The following is a 23941-nucleotide window of genomic DNA, read 5'->3' on the forward strand; positions in this document are numbered from 1 at the left end:
CCCAAAAACAGCTGTTCCCAATTAACTCTCCCTAGTTCCTGTCTAATGCTCCAGTGATTTGCCTTGCTCCAAATTTAATAATTGGTCACAAGGTCCAAACTTACCTTTAGCTATCTTAAAAATTTAAGGAAATGTTGTCACTGTTCCTTAACTGCCCACCCACTGAAGATTGGCCACCTGACCAGGCTCATTACTTAACACCAGGTCCAGTGGAGCCCCTCCTTTTGTTGGACTATCTACATATTGATTTAAGAAACCCTTCTGGATGTACCTAACAAATTCTGCTCCATCTAAAACTTTTGCATTAAGTAGGTCAGTGACAACAACCATATTGTTTTTACGCTCTTCCTTGATCTGCTTTTCTGTTTCTTCAATATCCCAGCTATTGGGGTGGGGTTGTAGTCCAATCAGAATGATTGCACTCTTCCTATTTTTGAGTTCGACCCATATAGACTCAGTAGATAAGCCCTGCATTATACCCTCTCTGACTACAGCTGTGGTGTTGTCCCTACAACCCCCTACAGCTCTTTTAATTCCCCTTCTATCTTTTCTAAAACATTGAAATTCTTGGACATTATGCACCTATTCCTGTCCTTCTCTCAACAAAGTCTCTGTCATGGTCACAGCATAATGGTTCATATACTGATCTATGCTTTTAAGTTTGTGACCTTTACGCATAATACTCCTAGCATTAAAATGCACACATTTCAAACTGTCTTGCCCCAGCCTGTTTTTACTGGCCTTTGACATCAAATTTCATCTCCATCCCTCCACTTTCTGACTTGGTACTCTGCTTCCTGTCCCCCTGCCAAATTAGTTAAACCCTCCTGTGAAGCACTAACAAACCTCCCAGCCAGGATATTAGTTCCTGTTCAGTTTAAGTGCAACCCTTCCCTCCTTTAATTCCACATCTGGCTGTGGAATTGCTTCGTGTCAAGGGACTGGATTGTGTTCAAAGTCTCGTCTATGGATCCAAATGAATACATGGTTGTCATGGACTTTATAAAAAGTTGTAAATGAGTGTGGCCCACAAAATCATTCAGATTCTTAACCAACCAGAAACCTTGGATGGAGCATGTTTTGTACAATCTTCTGAGAGTCAAATCAGAGGCTGGTGACCAGGGAAATTACAATAGGTCAAGGTATGATCTTCAGAAAGCCATCTCACAGGCCAAGTGGCAATTCCGGACTAAACATGAATCAACAAAGGATGTTTGACAGTTGTTGCAGGGCTTCAATTCTCTCACCTGTTATAAAGTTAAATCATGGGTGACAACAGGGCTTCACCAGTTGAGCTCAATGCCTTCTATGCTTGCTTTGACTGTCAGAACGTGGATGAACCATCACAAACACCACAGCCCTTGATGATCCTGTGATTTCAGTCTTTGTGGCCAACATGCAAGCATCCTTCAGGAGAGTTAACCTGTGAAAAGTGTCCGGCACACATGGGCTACCTGGCCAAGTACTAAAGTCCTGGGCTGACTGTTCACTGAGATCCTTAACTTCTTGCTTCAGCAGTCTGAGGTACCTACCTGTTTCATTCAGGCTCCCATTATACAGGTGCCTAAGAGGAATATGGTAATCTGCCTCAAAGATGATCATCTACTAACACTTGCATCCACAGATGAAGTAATTTGAGAGATTGGTGACAAAGTATATCAACTCCTGCCCGAGAAGCTACTTGGATCTTCTCCAATTAGCCTACTTAAGCAACAGGTCCACAGCAAATGTCATCTCATTGGCTCTTCACTCAACCCTGGAATATTTGGAGAGCATCAGGATGCACTTATTGACTACAGCTCAGCATTCAGTTCTATCATTCCCTTAAAACTAATCAATAAACTTCAAGACCTTGGCCTCAATAGTTCCTTGTGCAATTTGATCCTTGATTTCCTCACTTGCAGACCCCAATCAATTTGGATTGGCAACAACATCTCCTCTGCGATCTCCATCAGCATGGGTGCACCCCTTGCTCTGCTTGCTTTACATTTATGACTATATGGTCAAGTACAGCTACAATGCAGTACTTAGGTTTGCTGATGACACCACTGTCTTAGGTTGAACCAAAGGTGGTGATGAATCAGCATGTAGGAGGGAGACTGAAAATCTGGCTGAGTGGTGCCATAACAACAACCTTTTACTCAATGTCAGCAAATGTAAGGAGCTGATTAGACTTCAGGAGGAGGAAACCAGAGGTCCATGACCCAATCCTAATCAAAGGATTAGAGGTAGAGAGGGTCAGCAATTTTAAATTCTTCAGTGTTATTATTTCAGAGGACCTGTCCTGGGCCTAGCATGTAAGCGCAATTGTGAAGAATGCACAGCAGTGTCTGTACTCTCTTGAGTTTGCGTAAACTCCTAAACCCTGACAGACTGCTATAGATGTGTAGTGGAGAGTATACTGACTGGCCACATCACAGCCTGGTATGGGAACACCAATGGTCTTGAATGGAAAATACTACAAAAAGTAGTGGATACAGCTCACTCCATCGTGCGTAAAGCCTCCCCACCATTGAGCAGTTTTTACAGGAGAGCAGCGTCCATCAGGGACCCCAACCATCCAGGACATTCTCTCTCCTCTCTACAGCCATCAGGAAGGTAGTACAGGAGCCTCAAGATTCACACCACCCAGATTCAGAAACAGTTATTACCCCTGAACCATCAGACTCTTGAACCAAAGGGCATAACTTCAATCAACTTCACTTGCCTTGTCACTGAGATGCTCCCACAACCTATAGACTCACAGGGACTCCTCATCACTTGTTCTTGATATTTATTTATTTATTTATTTATTATTATTATTATTTCTTTCTTTCTGGTGTTTGTACAGTTTGTTGTCTTCTGCACACTGGTTGAGTGCCCAAGTTGTGTGGTCTTTCATTAATTCTGTTATGGACTTATTGAGTATTCCCATCAAGAAAATGAATGTCAGGGTTGTGTATGGTGACATATATGTGCTTTGATAATAAATTTACTCTGAACTTTGAACTTTGTACAGGTAACCCCTGCCCCAGGAGATGTTCCAATCATTCGTTTTCTTGCAGGTATTTACAGGGAAATAATAAAATACAGTAGAATTTATGGAAAAGCTTTGAGCATAGACTGACAAATAATCAATGTGTAAAAGAAGAAAAATGATAAAAAAAAATAAAAATATACTGAGAGCATATGCTATTGCTGATCTAGGGAGAATTCCCACAATGTAATCCTTGTGATGAAACTTCCACACTAATGTTGAGAAAGATTCATTTATTTAGATATGGGCACTCATTTCTGGAAATTTATTTAATATTTCATTACCTCGCTATTTAGAAAATCCTCCTCTACTTCCATCTACTGTTCATTGCACCACTGTCAATATGCTTAGATATATTGATCTGTTTCTTTAAACTGATTTATGATCGCAGTGAAAATGTTGATACGCATTGCCAATTCCTACTAACTTCTGTACTGTATGTTCCTCACGTCTATATATTGCTTTCTGCATGTGGGCACATTCATCTTCCAGTTTTTGGTATTGTGGAAAGTCTTGGTCTAAATAACCAGCATTTCCATGTCCATCATAGTTGCCTGTTTGGGTTGTATGTGGTTTCCTCTGTACTTCTGGTCAATTATTTTTTTAGAAATGCTTTGTCACACTGTCCCCTTTTCAAATATTCTCATAATAAAGGAAGTTTGTTCAGAACGTGTTCCTTGTACGTCCTGCCTGGTAAAAATACCTTAACCATGTTTGTCCAGATTAAAGCTAGAAGATGTAAAGGGCTGTTTGTCAAGCCAGAGTGTTTGAATGTATATGTGGACTTTTTGTTTATCCTTTGTATTTTATAAAAAACAATTAATATTATTCTTTATAATCAGGTTGCATGTGCCACATGTAACTATTCAGCACTTGTTACAGGTTAATATTCATCTTTAGAACACATTTCAAGATATACACCCAGTGGCCATTTTATTAGGTACAAGAGTAAAATCTGGTGTGGTCTTCTGTGGCTGTAGCCCATCCACGTCAAGGTTCGACTTGTGTGTTCAGAGACACTCTAACGCAAACCACTGTTGTAATGCAAGGTTACCTGTCGACTTGAACCAGTCTGGCCATTCTCCTCTGACCTCTCTCATTAACGAGGTATTTTCAGCTACAGAACTGCCAATCTCTGGATTTTTTGTTTTTGTTTTTTGCACCATTCTCTGTAAACTCTAGAGACTATTCATGAAAATCCCAGGAGATCAGCAGTTTCTGGGATACTAAAACCACCCCATCTGGCATCAACAATCATGTCACAGTCAGTCACTTGGAACACACGTTTTTCCCCACTCTGGTCTGAACAATAATTGAACCTCTTGACCATGTCTGCATGATTTTGTGCATTGTTGCTGTCACATGATTGGTTGATTAGATATTTATTAACAAGTAGGTATATCTAAAGTCACCACTAAGTGCAATTTTAAATGCATAAGTATTAAGTATCCATACCAGAGTTTTAAGTAACGTGCTTTTACAAATAGTGAACTGTTTGTAAATAATTGCATCGTTCAATTCATTGATTTACTTTTCCTGGATTTGTAGAATCCCAACCAAAAACCAGTTGTTTTAAGAAAAAGACGACAAAGGATTAAAATAGAAGCAAATTGGGATCTCTTCTATTATAAGTAAGGCATTAATATTTTGTATTTATTTTTATCATTTTGTATTAGGGCAATATATGCTGTTAAAATGTCTAGCATTCTGTTCACTAGCCTGTTTTGCCATCTCTGGAAAAACTAGCAGATATCACTGTGTTCACATGAGTATCTTGCTGAATTTACAACTTTCTTCCATTTATGCCTCTGGTTGAAGAGTTTTAAGAAACAGGATTAGGTAAATAATTTCAAGCCTGTTCAGCATTCACTTATCTCAAAATTGTAAGGCTAATTTATGACCAAACTCCATTTTCTGCCTTTCTGACCATCCCTTAACTTTAATCACCAAAGATCTAACAGTACGGTGCTTAAAATTAGCAATTGATCCTACATCAACTACCATTCGTAGATGCTCTTAATTTCTACCAACCGGGAAGAGTTACTGAACAATCAAGATCCTGGCTTAATTGTATTTAAAAGGGCACAAGTTGCTGTCACCTTTTTATTTAGTTACTGCTTAGGTCTTGTCTTGAATGGCCTTCATTCTAGATGTCCCAGTAAGGGGAAAGATCTTGCTGCTTCTAGCATCTTGTACGTTTCATTGAAATTATTTCTAATTCCTCAAAACCCAACAAATTAGAAGTCTTTCTGTTGAACTTCTACTTGTATGCTGATCTTGCCATCCCATTGATCTGCTGAACCTCCTGCAGCACTCTGACCCCACACTGGGCCAAATAATATTATCTTCCTTTGGTAGGGAAAATCAATAGTATACAATAGAGAAAATCATTACTGCATAGGCCATTCGGTTACTGTCCATGCTATCTTCCTGTAGAGTAATCAAGTTAGTCCCATTACCCAGCTCTTTCCAGTTGCCTTGCAAATCATTTTCCTTCCTTAGCCTTTCCTGTTTCATATAGAAATTTGCTGCTGTTGTTGGTTTTTAGGTTGAGTTCTAGATCTGAGTCATTTTGCAATTTTATTGCTTTATTAAGTTCTGTTTCCTGTTACTTGAATGCTAATCACTTTAAAAAAAAAAAAAATCCTGTTCCAATATTCATTGGAAGAAAATGGTAAATTGAAGTTCTTTCCCATTAATCCACCTTGCTTTTCCCCACACATTTGTTCTGTCTCCCTCAGTGTGTTAGTTTATGGAATATCCCAGCAGTGGTAATGTTCTCCTCAATTTTAATCAATTTTTGCCCTTCATTAAGTCTATTGTTCAGTTCTGTCTTTCTCCATCTTATCAGAACATCCTGTATCAGGAAAATTAAGCTAGCTTTACAGCGTAAATTTGAATGATTTGCAATAAATTAAGCCCAATGAGTAACAAAAGTAAGTGGGCATGAACCTTGATAAATACCCTGGGAAAAAGGAGTTGTATATATTCTTTTGATGTTCTATAATGGCAATATTGTGTGGAAAATATCTCGCTATGTGGTGTTTATAGAGAGCAAAATATGCTAATGGATTTTCTTACTGAAGTCTTCAAAGTTTTGCTAAGCATTACTAAATCGAAGAAACCTTTGAACCTGATTCAAACTTTAAACAATTTCAAACCCTTTGAACCGATATATACGGTAAAAAAAAGTTAGTGTTTTTTGCAGTATTTCTAAGGAAATGATGCTTAAATGCAGTTGTAAATTTCATACAAAAATCTAAAACTAATAATCAGTTACTTCTCTTCTCTCTCCCCCACCCCCCACCCCCAAGATTTCAGATGGATCATGCCAAATCAAACTTAATCTGGAATTACAAAACGAGAGAAGAATTAAGAGATGCTTTTGAAGCAGAAATGAGAGCATTTAACATTGATAGAGAGTTGGGCAGTGCCAATGTTATCTCATGGAATCACCAGGAATTTGAAGTAAGAGGAAATGGCTATTCAGTTCTAAGTTAATGCATTACTTGTCTTGTATTGTTTCATGAGCCCTTTGTGTGATGACTAGTATATCAAGTATCTATCCGCAGCAAATGTATATTTTTTTTCTTATTCTTTTCATCTCTGCCTCTCTCTCTTTCCCCCTCTTGCAACCTTCTGACTAGTATGGTATAGTATAGAAGTTGCTTACTATCTTCTAATCCATGGGCCATTCTGAAATGCAAGAAGGCTAAAGCTAATGCATCCACTCTTTATAGATGGTGCAGACTTCTGGGTCCAAGGATCCTATTAGTATGTTCTGGTTTGTTACCAGTATTAAGTCATGGTGTTCAAGTCTCTCACTGCCTTTTGGTTACTTGCAATGCTTGTATTATATCTGGTCTAGTATGAACATTTAATGTCTTTTCTATTTCTGCAATCCTTACAGTGTGCAATTCTTGTCACTACCCAATAAAGAGCATGTGATTGCATTGGAGGGGAGATTCAATGTTGTCTGGATTGGAGGACTATGAGGAGAGATTCACTCCTTCACTTGTGTGAAGGAGATTGAGGGCTGACCTCATGGAGGTTTATAAAATTGAGGCGTAAATAGGATATCTTGGAAATAGTACAGCACTGGAGAGTCTAGTCAGCCCATGGCATTGATGCCAATTTATATTATATGTCCTCCTCTGTATCCTCCGTATCCCTCCATTCCCTTCGTATTCATGTGTCTATCTAAAAACCTTGAACTCTCCCAAACTACCTACTTCCAGTACCACCTCTGGTAACCCATTCCAGCACCTATAACTTGTAAGGAAAACAAGCTGCCTTTCACATTGCCTTTATACAATCTACATCCATAGATGCATGTCTTTTGGTGTTCAACATTTTTAACCCAAAGAAAAGGTTTTACCTATTTATGTCCCTGATAATTTTAAAAAAGCACCTCTATCATGTCTCTTCTCAGCCTCTGGGGCTTTAGCAAGAACAATCCAAGTTTGTCCAATGGTCTCTAATCCAGTCATCCTGCTAAAACTTTTTTGCACTCTATCCACAGTCTGCTCATCCTTTCTATAATGGGAAAACAGAACTGCAAATTTTCTGGAGCTGTTGGGGAAGATTGAAGCTGGTTTGAGGGGAATGGGAATCAGAGTGATAGGTCAGAGGATGAGACAGTTGGTGTAAAGGTAGATGCAGCATTTAGATGAGCGGAGAAAGGATATGTAGTTGATAGGGCAAAACTGCAGTCAGTGGGTTGGGTTGAAGTGTGTCTATTTTAATGTAAGAAGTATCAGGAACAAGGGTGATGAACTATAACTTGGGTCAGTACATGGAACTGTGTGGCTATTATAGAGACTTGACTGTCACGAGGGCAGCAATGGCTGCTGGATGTTTTGGGGTCTAGATGTTTAAAAAGGATGTAAAAAGAGGTGGGGGAAGTGATATTGCTAATCAGGGATAATATCCCAGCTACAGTAAGGGGGATGTCAGGGAGGATTATCTAAAGCAGGGTTTCTTGACTGGGGTTCTGCAGAACCTTAGTGTTCTGCGAGAGGTCGCTAGGGGTTCCGCGAGAGATTGCAGTGGTGGGCAGTGACCGAACAGCCCTGTTGGCGATCTCATTAGAGGTCTCTCGGCTCTGTATAGCAGTGCACAGTAGGACAGTGTTTATTTGGTTGAGTCCATTCTCAAGTTTTGCTGTGAAATGCGAGGGCCATTAATGATTGGTGAGCACTGTATTGAATGGAGGAGAGGATGGTAGGCTGATAAATGGTGAGTGCTATATTGCACAGAGGAGAGATCGGTAGGCCGATGAGCATGAAATGCTTTTTCCAAGCATTGAATGGATTTGCCCAACTTGGGCTGTGATGTCAGCCTCTCCCTCCCGATTTACCTCCCCAATTTCCCCTTGCTTGCTGCTGACTGACTTATGGCAGCGAACAAACTCTTATTGATGTGGTAGAAAATTGGAGGGAAATTTTCATTCTAAAAAAGGAATTTTTACGCGCCACGACTCAGCAGCTGGGCTGCTACTTTTCTGTTGTAAACATGTAATCTCTCCAGTAGTTTCCCTACTGCTGATATAAGGGTCACTGTTCTAGAATTACCTGGATCATTCCTAGTTCCCTTGTACAAATTCACAACTTTCGCTACTTTCCAGTCCTCTGTGACTTTGCCTCTTGCTATTGAGGACACTAATATTTTTGTCAAAGCTCATATTTTGGACTATATGTCATCAGGCCCTGGGGACTTATCCACCTTAATGCTTTTTGGAAGATCCAACATCACTTCAATCTCAATATCCCAGCATATTAGCATGACATACTGTTTTCACTCTCCTCAATTCCTTATCCTTGGCAACTAGCAATGCAAATTAGTTATTTAGCACCTTGGCCACTTGCTCTGACTCCAAGCACAAATTCCCTCCATTATTCTACCCTCTGCATAGTTATCTTTTTCTTACTGCAAAAGATAATACTTTGGGATTCTCCTTGATCTTGCTCACCAAGGACACTTTAAGGACCATTTTGCCTTCCTAATCACCTGCTTGAGTGCTTTCCCGTTACCTTTATATTGCACATGGGCCTAGGCTGACTGTACCTTTGTGAACCAGCTTTAGTCTGGATTAAGGGTCTCACGAAGAACATCAATTGTTTATTCCCCAACATAGATGCTGCCTGAATTGCTGAGTTCTCCAACATTTTGTATGTTGCTTACATATACTGTTTTTTTCCTTCCTGACTAAATTTAGGACCCCTTGGCTCATCAAGGCTCAAGGTTCGCTGACCATCCTTGTTCTTTAACAGAATATGCTGATCCTGCTTGTCCTTTTTTAAAAAAAAAAGCAGGCACCTCAGATGTGGATTTGTCTGCAGCCACAGTTCCCAAATCAACACCCCATAGCTCCTGTCTTATGCAGTCATAATTTGCCCACCCCAATTTACTATCTTCCTGCAAGATTCCATTTTACCCTTGCCCATATCTACCCAAAAAAAATGTGTAGTCACTATTCCTAGAATTGTTTAGTCACTATCAGATCTGTCACCTGGCCTAGCTCCTGTCCCAAAACTTGGAGGATAGCTAGAAAGTGATGGGTAAAGCCAGGTGCGTAGGAAAGATAAAGAGCTGGAGAGGAAAGACTCTGATAGGAGAGTAGACCATATGAGAATGGGAAAGATGAGGGGACCCATGGAGAGGTGATAGGCAGATGAAAAGAGGTAAGGGGCCAGAGTGGGGAATAGAAGACAGGAGGGAGGTTTCCTTTTACTGGAAGGAGAAATTTGTATTCATGCCATCAGGTTCCCAATGGAATACAAGGTATAGATCCTTCACCCTGAGATGGTCGTGGACCAACATGTCAGAATCAGAATTAAAATGTTTGATCATTGTGAAGTTCAGCTTTTGGCAGATGGAGCGGAGGCGCTCAATGAAGCAGTCCTCCAACCTGCGATGGGTCTCATCAGTGTGGAGGAGGCCGCATTGGGATCACCGGATATAATAGGCAACCCCAGTAGGTTTGCAGATGAAGTGTTGCCTCACCTGGAAGGCCTTGAATGGGGGTGAGGGAGGAGGTGAATGGGCAGGTGTAGCAATTTGGCCGCTTGTGGGATAAGTGCCAGGAGGAAGATTAGTGAGGAGGGACAAATGGACAAGGGAATCATGGAGGGAGCAATCCCCATGGAAAGTGTGAAGATAAGTTTGGTGGAAGGATCTGATTAAAGATGGCGGAAGCTGAAGATGATGTGTTTGTTGTGGAGGCTTATGGAGTGGTAGGTAAGGACAAGACGAACCCTGTCACTGTTAAGGCGACGGGAAGATGAGGTGAGCAAGCATGCTTGGGAAATGGAGGAGATACGGGTGAGGGCAGCATCAATGGTGGAGGAAGGAAACCCCCTAGAAAGGAAAGCCGCATCCTGGAAGCAGATGCCAGGGAGACGAATGAACTGAGAATAGGGAATAGTATTTTTACAGGAGACAGGGTAGGAAGCAGTATAGTCAAGATAACCATGGGAATTGGCAGGTTTATAAAAGATGTCCATTTGCCTCCAGAGGTTGAGGCAGATTGAGAAAGAGGAAGGAGGTGTCAGAAATGAATTAAGTGAATTTAAGGGCACTTAGAGGCAAAGTTGATGAAATTGTCAAGCTTAACATGGATGCAGGAAGCAGCACCAATGCGGTCCTTTATGTAGCAGATAAAAGGGTGGGGGAGCATGACCAGGGAAGGCTTGAAATATGAACTGTTCCACATAGCCAATGAAAAGGCAGGCAGGCATAGCTGTTGCCCTTGTGGGTGCCCGAGGCTGCCCTTCTAGTCTGGAGAAAACGGGAGGAGCTGAAGGAAAAATTGTAAAAATTGCCAGTTCTGCTAATGGAGGAGGGTGGTGGTGATGGAGGTGAACTGGTTAATTCTTTTACTGAGAAAGAAGCAGAGAGCTTTAAGGCTGCCTTAATGGAGGATAAAAGTGTATAGAGACTGGACATCCATGGTAAAAATGAGGTGATCAGGGCCAGGAATTGAAAGTTACTGGGGAGATCAAGAGCTTTAGAAGTGTCGTGCATGTAGGTGGGAAAGGACTGGAGCAAGAGGGACAGAATGGAATTGAGGTATGACGACAGGAGTTCAGTGGGGTGGAGCAGGGTAGGCAGAGACAATGGGATAATGACCCAGTCAGTCACATACTCAGCACATACGATTTCAAGAACCCCTATTGGATGCACTGAAGAAAGCTATCCTCATCTAAGCCTCTTGTGCTAAGGTAGTTCAAGTTAATACTGGGGAAGTTAAAGACCCTTACTATGACTACCCTGTTGGTCTCTGCATCTTGCCATAATCTGTCTACGTATCTGTTCCTCCATTTGTCTGTGGCTATTGGAACTATAGTATAATGCCATCAGCTTAATTACACACATTCATATTTCAGAGATCCACTCAAATTGTTTCTATCAATGAGTTCTCCAATATGTCCTCTGAGTACTGTTGTGACATATACCCTTACCAGCACTGGAACCCCTTCATCTCTTTGGACCCAGCCCCTCCATCCAATCACGTCTAAGACAGCAAAACCTAGAAATGTTGAGCTGCCAGTCTGGTCCCTCATGCAATCAGGTCTAAGCTTGTTGGACTCAGCCCCTAAATTCATCTTCCTTACCCATAACACTCCTAGTGCTGAAGTAGGCACATTTCAGCCCATCAGTTCCACTGTGATTATTAGCCTGTCCCTTGCTGCTCTCCATTTCAGTAATGTCATACCATTTTTCTTGCCCTAAATCCTACCACCAGTTGCCCTGCTGCTGTGGTTCCCAGCCCCCAGCACTCCAGTAGAAACCTTCCCAAATAGCACATGCAAGCCATCTTGTTTGTACTGGTCCCACCTGCTCTGGAAAGTCTAAACTTCCCTAAATCTGAAGACAATCTTCCTGTATCAGTTCTTTAGCCATGTATTGAACTGCAATATGTATCTATTTCTCACCACACAGACCTGGTAGTAATCCTGAATTTACGATCCTGGAAATTCTGCTTTTTAACTTTCTACCTAGTTCTCTAAAATCACTTGTAGGATCTTATCCTTGCTCCTGCCTATGTCATTGGTGCCAGTATGGACCATGTGCAGTGATCTGTGAGACATTCTTTATCAGACACCAAGGTGGGAACATACCATTCTGGACTTTACATTGCCTCAGAATGCCTATGAGTTCCCCCTAATGTTGAACCCCCAGTCACTCTGTTTCCCTGATGACTGCATCTGTGGGAAGTGCACCCTGCTGCAGCTTCTGATAGATTGGGTCAAGGACCTGGAGTTGGATATACTTAGGATCAAAGCGCAAACACGAGGAAATCTGCAGATGCTGGAAATTCAAGCAACACACATAAAATGCTGGTGAAATGCAGCAGGCCAGGCAGCATCTATAGGAAGAAGTACAGTCGACGTTTTGGGCTGAGATGGAAATGTGTTCCACCAGCATTTTGTGTGTGATACTTAGGATCATATGGGTTTCTGTTATGGGTTACAGATAGATGGGTGACCATCAAGAGAAGTAAGTAGTGCAAGATTCCCCTCATTGACAGGTGTACCCCTTTGGATACTGTAGAGGAACAACCTTTCGGAGGCCAGCAGCTTCAATAGTCAGGTCTCTGGCACCATGCCCAGCTCTGAGACCAAAAAAGGATGAATTCAGGTAGAGCAAGTTTTGTTTTATTTCAGTTGTAATCAGTTAAATTTTGTCCTTGTTTCTTCAAATCAAACAAAAAACTAAACTAAATTTAGGGATTTTTCACTGGTGTTAAACAGGTATTTCATTTTCTGTTGGATAATTGAATCAGAATCTTTTTTAATATCACTGGTATATGTTGTGAAATTTGATGAAAATGTGTACCCTGGTAACAGTATTTTAATGCATATCTCTGTAGGTTTGCACCAAAACTGAGGAAAACTTAATGCTGAACAGCCTAGATATAGTGGTAATCTCAGAAGTCTATCAAATTAATGATTTGTTATTCCTTTTGGAAGTATAGTTATGCCGTACAAGGCTGTTGCTTCAAGTGCAGTTGCTACTTTAAATAATTTTGGAATCTTTCAGCACTGGTTGGCATTTTCCTTTTTCAGGTTAAGTATGAATGCCTCGTAGATGAAATTAAAATTGGAGATTATTATCTGCGCCTGCTCTTGGAAGAAGGAGAAAATGAAGAGACTGTTGCAATCAAGAGATCGTAAGCCTAAATGCTCTTTACACATTTCTATGTTTAAATGTGTTTTTTCTCTTTGTATCTTTTTTCAATGTGTGCATTTATTGCAGGTATGAATTTTTCAATGAGTTGTATCATCGCTTCTTGCTTACCCCTAAAGTGAATATGAAGTGTTTATGTTTACAAGCTTTGACCATTGTTTACGGCAAATGCTATGAGGAGATAGGACCATTCAGTGATACTAAGTACATTGTTGGAATGCTGGACAGGGTGAGCACAACAATTCTTTTGAACCTTCTTCATAGCTTAGCACATCTTTAGAGAAGCTGCACATGGGATGTGGTTTTCCAAGTGGGCAAATTCTTTCTCATTGCACTACAAATAAACCCATTCAATATAGCCTTGCAATTGCTCTTCATGTTTCCTCTAAAACAGTGCTGCTGAAGATGAAATTGGACACTTTTTTTAGTGTTTTGAAAACATTCAAATAAAACTTAAACCTGCTACAGTTTTGCATTAATGTAACAAGCTGTGGACCTTGTGCACTTACATTCTTTGATTTGATTGCAATGGTTGTGGTTCCAGTAATCTGTATCATATTGTACCAAGTGCTCTGGTTTGTTACTAGACTTTGAATTCTAGGCTGTCTCTCAAACCATTGATACATTTGGTCAATAGCTTGGAACAATGGGAATGGAACTTTTTTGTTTAATTGATGTGCCTGTTAGGATTTTCATTAGATTCTTTTGAGCAGAATGTTCATTATTTTCTGTTAGTGGGGGTGGCGGGAAAGGCAACCTGTAAATGATATTTAGAATTGAAATCTAATAATTATCTCTTTTTTATGAAGGAAACACACTTGGAATGCTTAATCATTCAAACAATAATGATTAGTTCACCTTGCAACTTTTTGCCTTGTGTTAAGGTGTCACGTGGCACAATAGAGGAAGTCCAAATAATTGAAGTGATTTGAAAGCATTCCACATCTGAGCACTTTATTTAATCTAAGCTTGATCCTACATAAGGTTCGAACAGTAGCTTGGTTGGTGAACTGACCAAGCAGAATCTTTGTTTCGCCATGAGGCTTGTGAATGCTGTTTGTCATTTGATGGTGTAATGAAAAATCTGGCATCTATAGACATGGCTGTTGCCTAATGGCTAGATGTAGCGTTTCTTGTAAATTCCACCTTTGGCTAGTCGCATTGTATTACTGCAGCTTAACTTTCCATTTAAATATTGTGTTGGGCACATGGCCAAGTAGTTAAGGCAGCATACATGAGGTTTAGGAAGAAGGGATCAGATGGGTCTATTGAGGAATATAGGGAAGCAAGAAAGGAGCTTAAGAAGGGGCTGAGAAGAGCAAGAAGGGGGCATGAGAAGGCCTTGGCGAGTAGGGTAAAAGAAAACCCCAAGGCATTCTTCAATTATGTGAAGGAAAAAAGGAGTAAAGTTAGGACCGATTAGAGATAAAGGTGGGAAGATGTGCCTGGAGGCTGTGGAAGTGAGCGAGGTCCTCAATGAATACTTCTCTTCTGTATTCACCAATGAGAGGGAACTTGATGATGGTGAGGACAATCTGAGTGAGGTTGATGTTCTGGAGCATGTTGATATTAAGGGAGAGGAGGTGTTGGAGTTGTTAAAATACATTAGCACAGATAAGTCCCCGGGGCCTGATGGAATATTCCCCAGGCTGCTCCACGAGGCGAGGGAAGAGATTGCTGAGCCTCTGGCTAGGATCTTTATGTCCTCATTGTCCACGGGAATGGTACCGGAGGATTGGAGGGAGGCGAATGTTGTCCCCTTGTTCAAAAAAGGTAGTAGACAATAGACAATAGGTGCAGGAGTAGGCCATTCGGCCCTTCGAGCCAGCACTGCCATTCACTGTGATCATGGCTGATCATCCACTATCAGTATCCACTTCCTGCCTTATCCCCATAACCTTTGATTCTGCTATCTTTGAGAACTCTATCCATCTCTTTCTTGAAAGCGTCCAGAGACTTGGCCTCCACAGCCTTCTGGGGCAGAGCATTCCATATATCCACCACTTTCTGGGTGAAAAAGTTTTTCCTCAACTCTGTTCTAAATGGCCTACCCCTAATTCTTAAACTGTGGCCTCTGGTTCTGGACTCACCCATCAGCGGGAACATGCTTCCTGCCTGCAGCGTGTCCAATCCCTTAATAATCTTATATGTTTCAATAAGATCCCCTCTCAGTCTTCCAAATTCCAGAGTATACAAGCCCAGTTGCTCCAATCTTTCGACATATGACAGTCCCGCCATCCCGGGAATTAACCTTGTGAACCTACGCTGCACTCCCTCAATAGCAAAAATGTCCTTCCTCAAATTGGAGACCAAAACTGCACACAATACTCCAGGTGTAGTCTCACCAGGGCCCTGTACAGCTGCAGAAGGACCTCTTTGCTCTTATACCCAATTCCCCTTGTTATGAAGGCCAGCATGCCATTAGCTTTCTTCACTGCCTGCTGTACTTGCATGCTTGTTTTCAGTGACTGATGCACAAGAACACCTAAATCTCGTTGTGCTTCCCCTTTTCCTAACTTGACTCCATTTAGGTAATCTGCCTTCCTGTTCTTACCACCAAAGTGGATAACCTCACATTTATCCACATTAAACTGCATCTGCCATGCATCTGCCCACTCATCCAGCCTGTCCAAGTCACACTGCATTCTCATAACATCCTCCTCAAATTTCACACTGCCTCCCAGCTTTGTGTCATCGGCAAATTTGCTAATGTTACTTTTAATTCCCTCATCTAAATCATAAATATATATTGTAAACAGCTGCGGTCCCAGCACTGAACCCTGCGGTACCCCACTGGTCACCGCCTGCCATTCCAAAAGGGACCCGTTTGGGATAGTCTGGGTAATTATAGACCAGTGAGCCTTACGTCTGTGGTGGGAAAGCGGTTGGAAAAGATCCTTAGAGATAGGATCTATGAGCATTTAGAGAATCATGGTCTGATCAGGGACAGTCAGCATGGCTTTGTGAAGGGCAGGTTGTGTCTAACAAACCTGATAGAGTTCTTTGAGGAGGTGACCAGGTATATAGATGAGGGTAGTGCAGTGGATGTGATCTATATGGATTTTAGTAAGGCATTTGACAAGGTGCCACACGGTAGGCTTACTCAGAAAGTCAGAAGGCATGGGATCCAGGGAAGTTTGGCCAGGTGGATTCAGAATTGGCTTGCCTGCAGAAGGCAGAGGGTGGTGGTGGAGGGAGTACATTCAGATTGGAAGATTGTGACTAGTGGTGTCCCACAAGGATCGGTTCTGGGACCTCTACTTTTCGTGATTTTTATTAACGACCTGGATGTGGGGGTAGAAGGGTGGGTTGGCAAGTCTGCAGATGACACAAAGGTTGGTGGTGTTGTAGATAGTGTAGAGGATTGTCAAAGATTGCAGAGAGACATTGATAGGATGCAGAAGTGGGCAGAGAAGTGGCAGATGGAGTTCAACCCAGAGAAGTGTGAGGTGGTACACTTTGGAAGGACAAATTCCAAGGCAGAGTACAAAGTAAATGGCAGGATACTTGGTAGTGTGAAGGAGCAGAGGGATCTGGGGTTACATGTCCACAGATCCCTCACAGTTGCCTCACAGGTGGATAGGGTAGTTCAGAAAACTTATGGGGTGTTAGCTTTCATAAGTCGAGGGACAGAGTTTAAGAGTCGCGATGTAATGATGCAGCTCTATAAGACTCTGGTTAGGCCACACTTGGAGTACTGTGTCCAGTTCTGGTCACCTCACTATAGGAAGGATGTGGAAGCACTGGAAAGGGTACAGAGGAGATTTACCAAGATGCTGCCTGGTTTAGAGAGTATGCATTATGATCAGAGATTAAGGGAGCTAGGGCTTTACTCTTTGGAGAGGAGGAGGATGAAAGGAGACATGATAGAGGTGTACAAGATTATAAGAGGAATAGTTAGAGTGGATAGCCAGTGCCTTTTCCCCAGGGTGCCACTGCTCAATACAAGAGGACATGGCTTTAAGGTAAGGGGGGGGAAGTTCAAGGGGGATATTAGAGGAAGGTTTTTTACTCAGAGAGTGGTTGGTGCATGGAATGCACTGCCTGAGTCAGTGGTGGAGGCAGATATACTAGTGGAGTTTAAGAGATTACTAGCCAGGTATATGGAGGAATTTAAGTTGGGGGGTTATGTGGGAGGCAGGGTTCGAGCGTCGGCACAACATTGTGGGCCGAAGGGCCTGTACTGTGCTGTACTATTCTATGTTCTCTATGTTCTATGTTCATCTACTGATCTGAAGGTCGCTAGTTCGAGCCTCCGCCGTGGCAGCATGTTTGTGTCCTTGAGCAAGGCACTTAACCACACATTTCTCTAGTGTCTGTGCGAGGAGTGGCAGCCCACACAGACTTCCAATCTGCACCTTGTAAGGCATGAAAATTCCCGACGCAGGCCTCTCATGGTTTGAATCGATGTATCCTCCCTCCCTCCCTAAATATTGATTATAGATATTCAGCAGCCAGTTATCAAGGTCTCATTCAATAGATGTTTAAGTATCTGGGCATGTTTGAAAGCAGTTTCAAATATGTTATAAAGTTGTGTTGTGCATGTCTTGAAGGCGAGCATCTGGCAGTATTCATTTTGTGAGCAATTTGTTTTTGTCTTTTTCTCTTTTGTCTTGGTGTCATTGATCAGGTCTGTGCAAAGGCAGTGAGCGGGGGAAAAATCTCATGGGTTTTATTTTATAGCAATCTTTTAAACCTCATTTGTAAAATTGGACATAAGTAGAAGGGAGGCCCTTTCCCATCCATTGGATGCACCATTTGAGACCATGGATAATCTTTACATTTGTGAAGTAACTAAAGGTAATCTGAATGTTTGAGTTGACGACTGATTTACCATAAGTACTTCTAATGCAAAATTACTTAACATTTGTGAAGATCCACAAAGGGCCATATCATAAACTTATTTAGTTATTCCCAATTTTTTCTATCAGGAATTAATTGGATAGAAGTCAAGAAATGGCAAGATTTTGCCACTGAATTGCTGCTTGTCATTTATCATCAACTACTGTCTTTTGTTGATCTTAATTTAATAATTGACACTAATGGAATCTGTAATCACAATATAAGATGTCAATCTGAATTTAATTTTCTAAAATTTGCTTTAAAAAAAACCTTAATTAACTTGTCAACATGTACAATTTATGGCGTAATACGCAGGATTTGATACATAGGCAATATATGCAGCAGTTATTTATCTACATATAGTGCCATGTGATAATGACGAGGTGGTTTGTCTTTGTAATATCATTTGAGAGAAATTGGTCAGGACTCCAAGAGATGATTCTGCTTTTGCTATGGGATCTTTTAAGTTCATGCAAGAAGGCAAATTAATTGCGGATTCAGGTACTCATTTGAAAGACAGTAACTTTGAATATTACAGTGTTAGCCTGGAATTGAGTTTTTCTCCAGAAATGAATTTTTGACTCTTGAAGTGAGAATGCTACCCATCACATTGTCAGTGTTGACTTTCATCTTCACAATCATGTACAAAATATGTAATTTTAATAGAGAACATTTCGAGCTATAGCCAATGCTATATTTGAAATAATTAATACATCAGTTTGGATTTCATACAGATGAAAAATTAAGTGTTTCACAGCTGACATTAATCTTGTTTTTGCAGTGTACAGACAAACTGGAAAGAGACAGATTAATTCTTTTTCTAAACAAACTGATTCTTAACAAGGTGAGAAGTCCAAATTTACAAACTGTTACTTGGTTAACTGAAAAGCAATACATGATTATTGTCAATACCTTTAAAATACAATTAATATGAATAAATGCCTCAATCATTAAAGTGAACGCCAGGAACTGCCATTTGTTACAGAAAAATGTTAAGGATATCATGGATTCTACTGGAGTGAGAATCCTTGTGGAGTTGCTTACTCTGGCGCATCTCCATACAAGCAGAGCTACTGTTCCATTGCAGGTGAGTATAACTATTTTGCTTGCAGTTCATGTTAAGTGTGGTTTGATATTTGATAAATCATGATGGTCATGTTTAATTTCAGAGCAATGTTATTGAAGCAGCACCAGACATGAAGAGGAATAGTGAAAAAGAATGGTACTTTGGCAATGCAGACAAGGAGAGACTTGGTCCTTACAGTTTTGAAGAGGTATGTTTTATTGGAATGAAATTTGTTGTTATGCCCTGCAGAAACTTTACAATAGCAATTCCGTAAACCAAGAATAACTTGTGTCACAGATTATGGAAGAGTCTTCATCAAAGTACAGTAGTGCAAAATGTCAAGGTAGTAAGGATGGTTTTTCTGAATCTGTTTTCACTTTTTGGGAATTCTGAAGCAAAAAAGTCCGAACTAAATATTAAACTACTTGCATGCTGAGCTCGTTGACTTCATCAACTTTGCCTTCAACTCTCACCCTGCCCTCATTTACCTGGTCCATTTCCAACACCTCCCTCCCCTTTCTTGATCTTTCTGTCTCTATCTCTGGAGACAGCTTATCCACTGATGTCTACTATAAGCCTACGGACTCTCACAGCTACTTGGACTATTTCTCTTCTCACCCTGTCTCTTGCAAAAATTCTATCCCTTTCTAACAATTCCTCTGTCTCTGCCGCATCTGCTCTCAGGATGAGGCTTTTCATTCCAAGGAGATGTCCTCCTTTTTTAAAGAAAGGGGCTTCCCTTTCTCCACCATCAACTCTGCTCTCAAACGCATCTCTCCCATTTCACACATATCTGCTCTCACCCCATCCTCCCGCCACCCCACTAGGAATAGGGTTCCCCTTGTCCTCACCTACCACCCCACCGGCTTCTAGGTCCAACATATAATTCTCCGTAACTTCCGCCACCCCCAACGGGATCCCACCACTAAGCACATTTTTCCCTCTCTCCCCCCCCCACCCCCGCTTTCCGCAGGATTCGCTCCCTACGCAACTCTCTTGTCCATTCGTCCCCCCCCCATACCTTCCCACCAACCTCCCTCCCCGCACTTATCCTTGTAAGCGGAACAAGTGCTACACGTGCCCTTACACTTCCTCCCTCACCACCATTCAGGGCCCCAGGCAGTCCTTCCAGGTGAGGCGACACTTCACCTGTGAGTCAGCTGGGGTGATACACTGTGTCCAGTGCTCCTGATGTGGCCTCCTGATTGGCGAGACCCGACGCAGGCTGGGAGACTGTTTCGCTGAACACCTAAGGTCTGTCCGCCAGAGAAAGCAGGATCTCCCAGTGGCCACACATTTTAATTCCACATCCCATTCCCATTCTGATATGTCTATCCACGGCCTCCTCTACTGTAAAGATGAAGCCACACTCAGATTGGAGGAACAACACGTTGTATTCCGTCTGGGTAGCCTCCAACCTGATGGCATGAACATTGACTTCTCTAACTTCAGTTAATGCCCCACCTCCCCTTCATACCCCATCCATTATTTATTATTGTAATTCTTTCCCTCTCTCTCTCTCTCTCCTTTTTCTCCCTCTGTCTCTCTCACTATACCCCTTGCCCATCCTCTGGGCTTCCTCCCCTTCCACTTTCTTTCTCCCTAGGCCTCTTGTCCCATGATCCTCTCACATCCCTTTTGCCAATCAACTTTCCAGCTCTTAGCTCCTTCCCTCTCCCTCCTCCTTCTCCTATCATTTCGGATCTCCCCCTCCCACTTTCAAATCTCTTACTATCTCTTCTTTCGGTTAGTCCTGACGAAGGGTCTCGGCCCGAAACGTCGACTGTACCTCTTCCTATAGATGCTGCCTGGCCTGCTGCGTTCCACCAGCAATCTTTGTGTTGTTAAACTGGTGTTTGTTTGGAGAATAAGTGGGTTTCCACTTAACCTCATCTGTTGTAAATCGGCTCATTAGCTATAGTAAACTTGATCCTGCTGAGAAACCTGTCTGGGTTCTCTAAAAGCAAAGGGATCCTGATGGCTGGTCTTAATCTGAAATGTCAACTGTTCCCCTTCGTAGATACTGCCAGACCTGCTGAATTTCTCCGGCATTGTGTGTGTTGCTCAAGATTTACAGAATCCGCAGTATCTCTTTTTTTTATAATAAAGGAAGTTATCCAATATAAATTACATTTTCAAATCTAAATCCATTTTTATATTTTCTATTTATGATTTATAATTTAAATTTTTAGTATTTACTATCGATTTGTAATCCAGGGAGCGGGAAGTGCAGAATCAAATATCGCTATGATGATTGTACGTTCTAGTATCAATTGTTTGGTGACAATAAAGTATAAAGTACTGTTTTACCATTGATAGTATAGTTGAGGTTTTTTCCCTTGAAAGTCAGGAAATTGCCTTTGTTCTAAAACAACTAATATAATGTGAACATGAAGAAATCTGCAGATGCTAGAATTTCAAGCAACACACAAAAGTTGCTGGTGAACGCAGCAGGCCAGGCAGCATCTCTAGGAAGAGGTACAGTCAACGTTTTGGCCCAAGACCCTTCGTCAGGACGTCGACTGTACCTCTTCCTAGAGATGCTGCCTGGCCTGCTGCGTTCACCAGCAACTTTTATGTGTGTTGCTTAATATAATGTGACTTGATGTTCACTTAACCATCTTCTGAAGCCATCTGTCTGATTATTAATCTGGTTGAGTCCTAGGTAGCATGATGATCCAAATGGCCAGTATCAAATGCTGCACAAGCATAAGAAATTCACCATTTGAATCCACCTTTGTATTAGTGACTACCAAGCAATGCTCTCGTGTAGCTGTGTTTAGTTTATTGAAAATTTGCCTTTTCCATCTTTTTTTTTGTGTGCTGTCAGTAATTAACATTATCATTTTCACTCCAGATGAAAGAGTTTTGGAAAAATGGTGTACTGTCACCAAAGACTCGTTGCTGGGCACAGGGAATGGATGGTTGGCGGGCATTGCAGCACATTCCACAGCTGAAATGGTGTCTCTTAGCTAATGGACAACCTGTGCTGAATGAAACTGATCTTGCTACGCTTATTTTGAACATGCTCATTACCATGTGCGACTATTTCCCCAGCAGGTATCACGGTTGTTATTTTTGCCGTTTGAATTTCTATTCTAATGTGAATCATTATCAAGATAACTTAAATGACCATAAATGCATCAGGTGGTTTTATGATGACCTATGTTCTAGTGCTTGAATCTCAAGATAAGCAGGTCCAACACAGTTAAGAAGGCAAACTGCGTTTTAGCAGTTGTAGTCCCCCGGCCAGCCTCAGGGTCGCTCGGCTCACTGTCGTCTAGGGAAACAGCCCTCGGCCCCACCAGACTGGGTAATTAGTTTGTGTGGATGCTGTGTGATGTATTCCACCCCGCCCAAATAACAGGCAATACACCAGATACGATTAAATGATTTACAGTTTTGTAGATATTACTGGAACTATATAATTAATAGAGAATAAAATATAAAAGGAAAATAAAAGGCGCCACACTTATCAAAGTTCAATCACTTCGTGCACAAGCAGTTGGAGCTCAGGGCCCTTCTTCACCCTGCGACCCCTCGGACCACCTCAACCGGCCGCCTGGGACCAACAACGGTGGTCGACCAGACGCTCCACACCAGTCCGTCTCCGTCTCCTCTCCTTGCCGAACACCCCGCTCAGGGTTCAACCCCCTTAGTGGACTCACAGCACCTGGTCCATCCTCTGTCTCTCCCTCCTGCCTTCTGCCCCAAAACCCCGCGCATACAATATCTTCAGACACACCAAAAGCATAACAACTATCATAATTGGTTCATTCATCCTCATATCAATAGATAATCCAAAACAAACTGCTAGCGGGAAGGACTTTCTCAGCAGTTAACATAACGAAGAAGCCCTTTCAATTATAACATAACAAAGAAGCCATTTTAATTAGACTATGCAGTGACATTAAAAAAAAGGAACCCCTTACACATTTATATCAAAAGATTTGAAGTTTTAAAATAAGGAGCTTTAATTACTATCCTACATAGTGTTGGGTGAGATCAACTGGAATATTATGTGCAATATTAGTTCCCTTACCTAAAACAAAGATATGGTAGCAGAGTCAGTTCAAAGATGTTCACTAGACTAATTCTTGGGTTAGAAAGTTTGGGTCTGTACTCCTTCGTTCACAAGGGGTGATCTTATTCAAACATAAGATCCTTGAGGTGCTTAACTGGGTAGACAATTATGTTTTCACTTGCGCATGTTGTGAACAAGGGGACATAAAAGCCAGTCATTTAAAACTGGGGTGCATAGAAATTTCTTTAGGGCACTGAATCACTGAAATTCTCTACCTTTTAGTGTGCTGGAGGGTCAAAGGTTATGATGTCCATTTATTATCAAAGCATATATCTATATACAGTACAACTCTTAAATTTGTATTTCTCCAGATAGCCATGAAACAAAGAACATGAGCGTCATTCAGAGAGAAACATCAAATCCACCCCCCATACAAAAAAAAAGAAGAGTATCCCGATTGTCAATCCTCCCCCACACAAAATGGAACAGAAACATCAACCCCAAAAAAAACTCTTCCCCCCCCCCCCCACACACACACAAAAAAAACTAACAGAACATATTTAAGATGGTTATAAATGTGGAGTTGAGGGCTATGGGGATCTGGCACAGAAGAGGAGCTGAAGTAATCATATATCAGCCATGATCATACAGAGTACTCAGCCCCCTCAACTAATTCCATATTTCATTGTCACATTTTTTGAATTTATAAGTATTTTGAAGTAGGACTTTTCGAGCTACAAAACATTGTGTGTCATGTCAAATCAAAAGAAAAATTCCAAAATCTGTTAATAATTTACTAAAA

The 23941-nt window shown here is 41.4% G+C and overlaps 1 protein-coding gene across 5 annotated transcripts in view; it reads left to right on the top strand.

Annotated features, from left to right (window-relative positions):
• LOC140212638 (dnaJ homolog subfamily C member 13) overlaps positions 1-23941 on the top strand; it is a 166457-nt gene that overhangs the window by 74081 nt on the left and 68435 nt on the right. For all 5 annotated transcript variants that reach the window (XM_072283701.1, XM_072283697.1, XM_072283699.1 and 2 more), the window contains 8 exons: positions 4565-4647; positions 6331-6484; positions 13087-13190; positions 13277-13436; positions 18831-18893; positions 19035-19136; positions 19219-19323; positions 21973-22175. In XM_072283701.1, coding sequence (XP_072139802.1) covers positions 4565-4647; positions 6331-6484; positions 13087-13190; positions 13277-13436; positions 18831-18893; positions 19035-19136; positions 19219-19323; positions 21973-22175 — 974 coding nt within the window. The remainder of the gene's footprint in view (positions 1-4564; positions 4648-6330; positions 6485-13086; positions 13191-13276; positions 13437-18830; positions 18894-19034; positions 19137-19218; positions 19324-21972; positions 22176-23941) is intronic.

This window comes from Mobula birostris, chromosome 19, assembly GCF_030028105.1.
Source record: "Mobula birostris isolate sMobBir1 chromosome 19, sMobBir1.hap1, whole genome shotgun sequence".
In the NCBI taxonomy this organism is placed as follows: Eukaryota; Metazoa; Chordata; class Chondrichthyes; order Myliobatiformes; family Myliobatidae; genus Mobula; species Mobula birostris.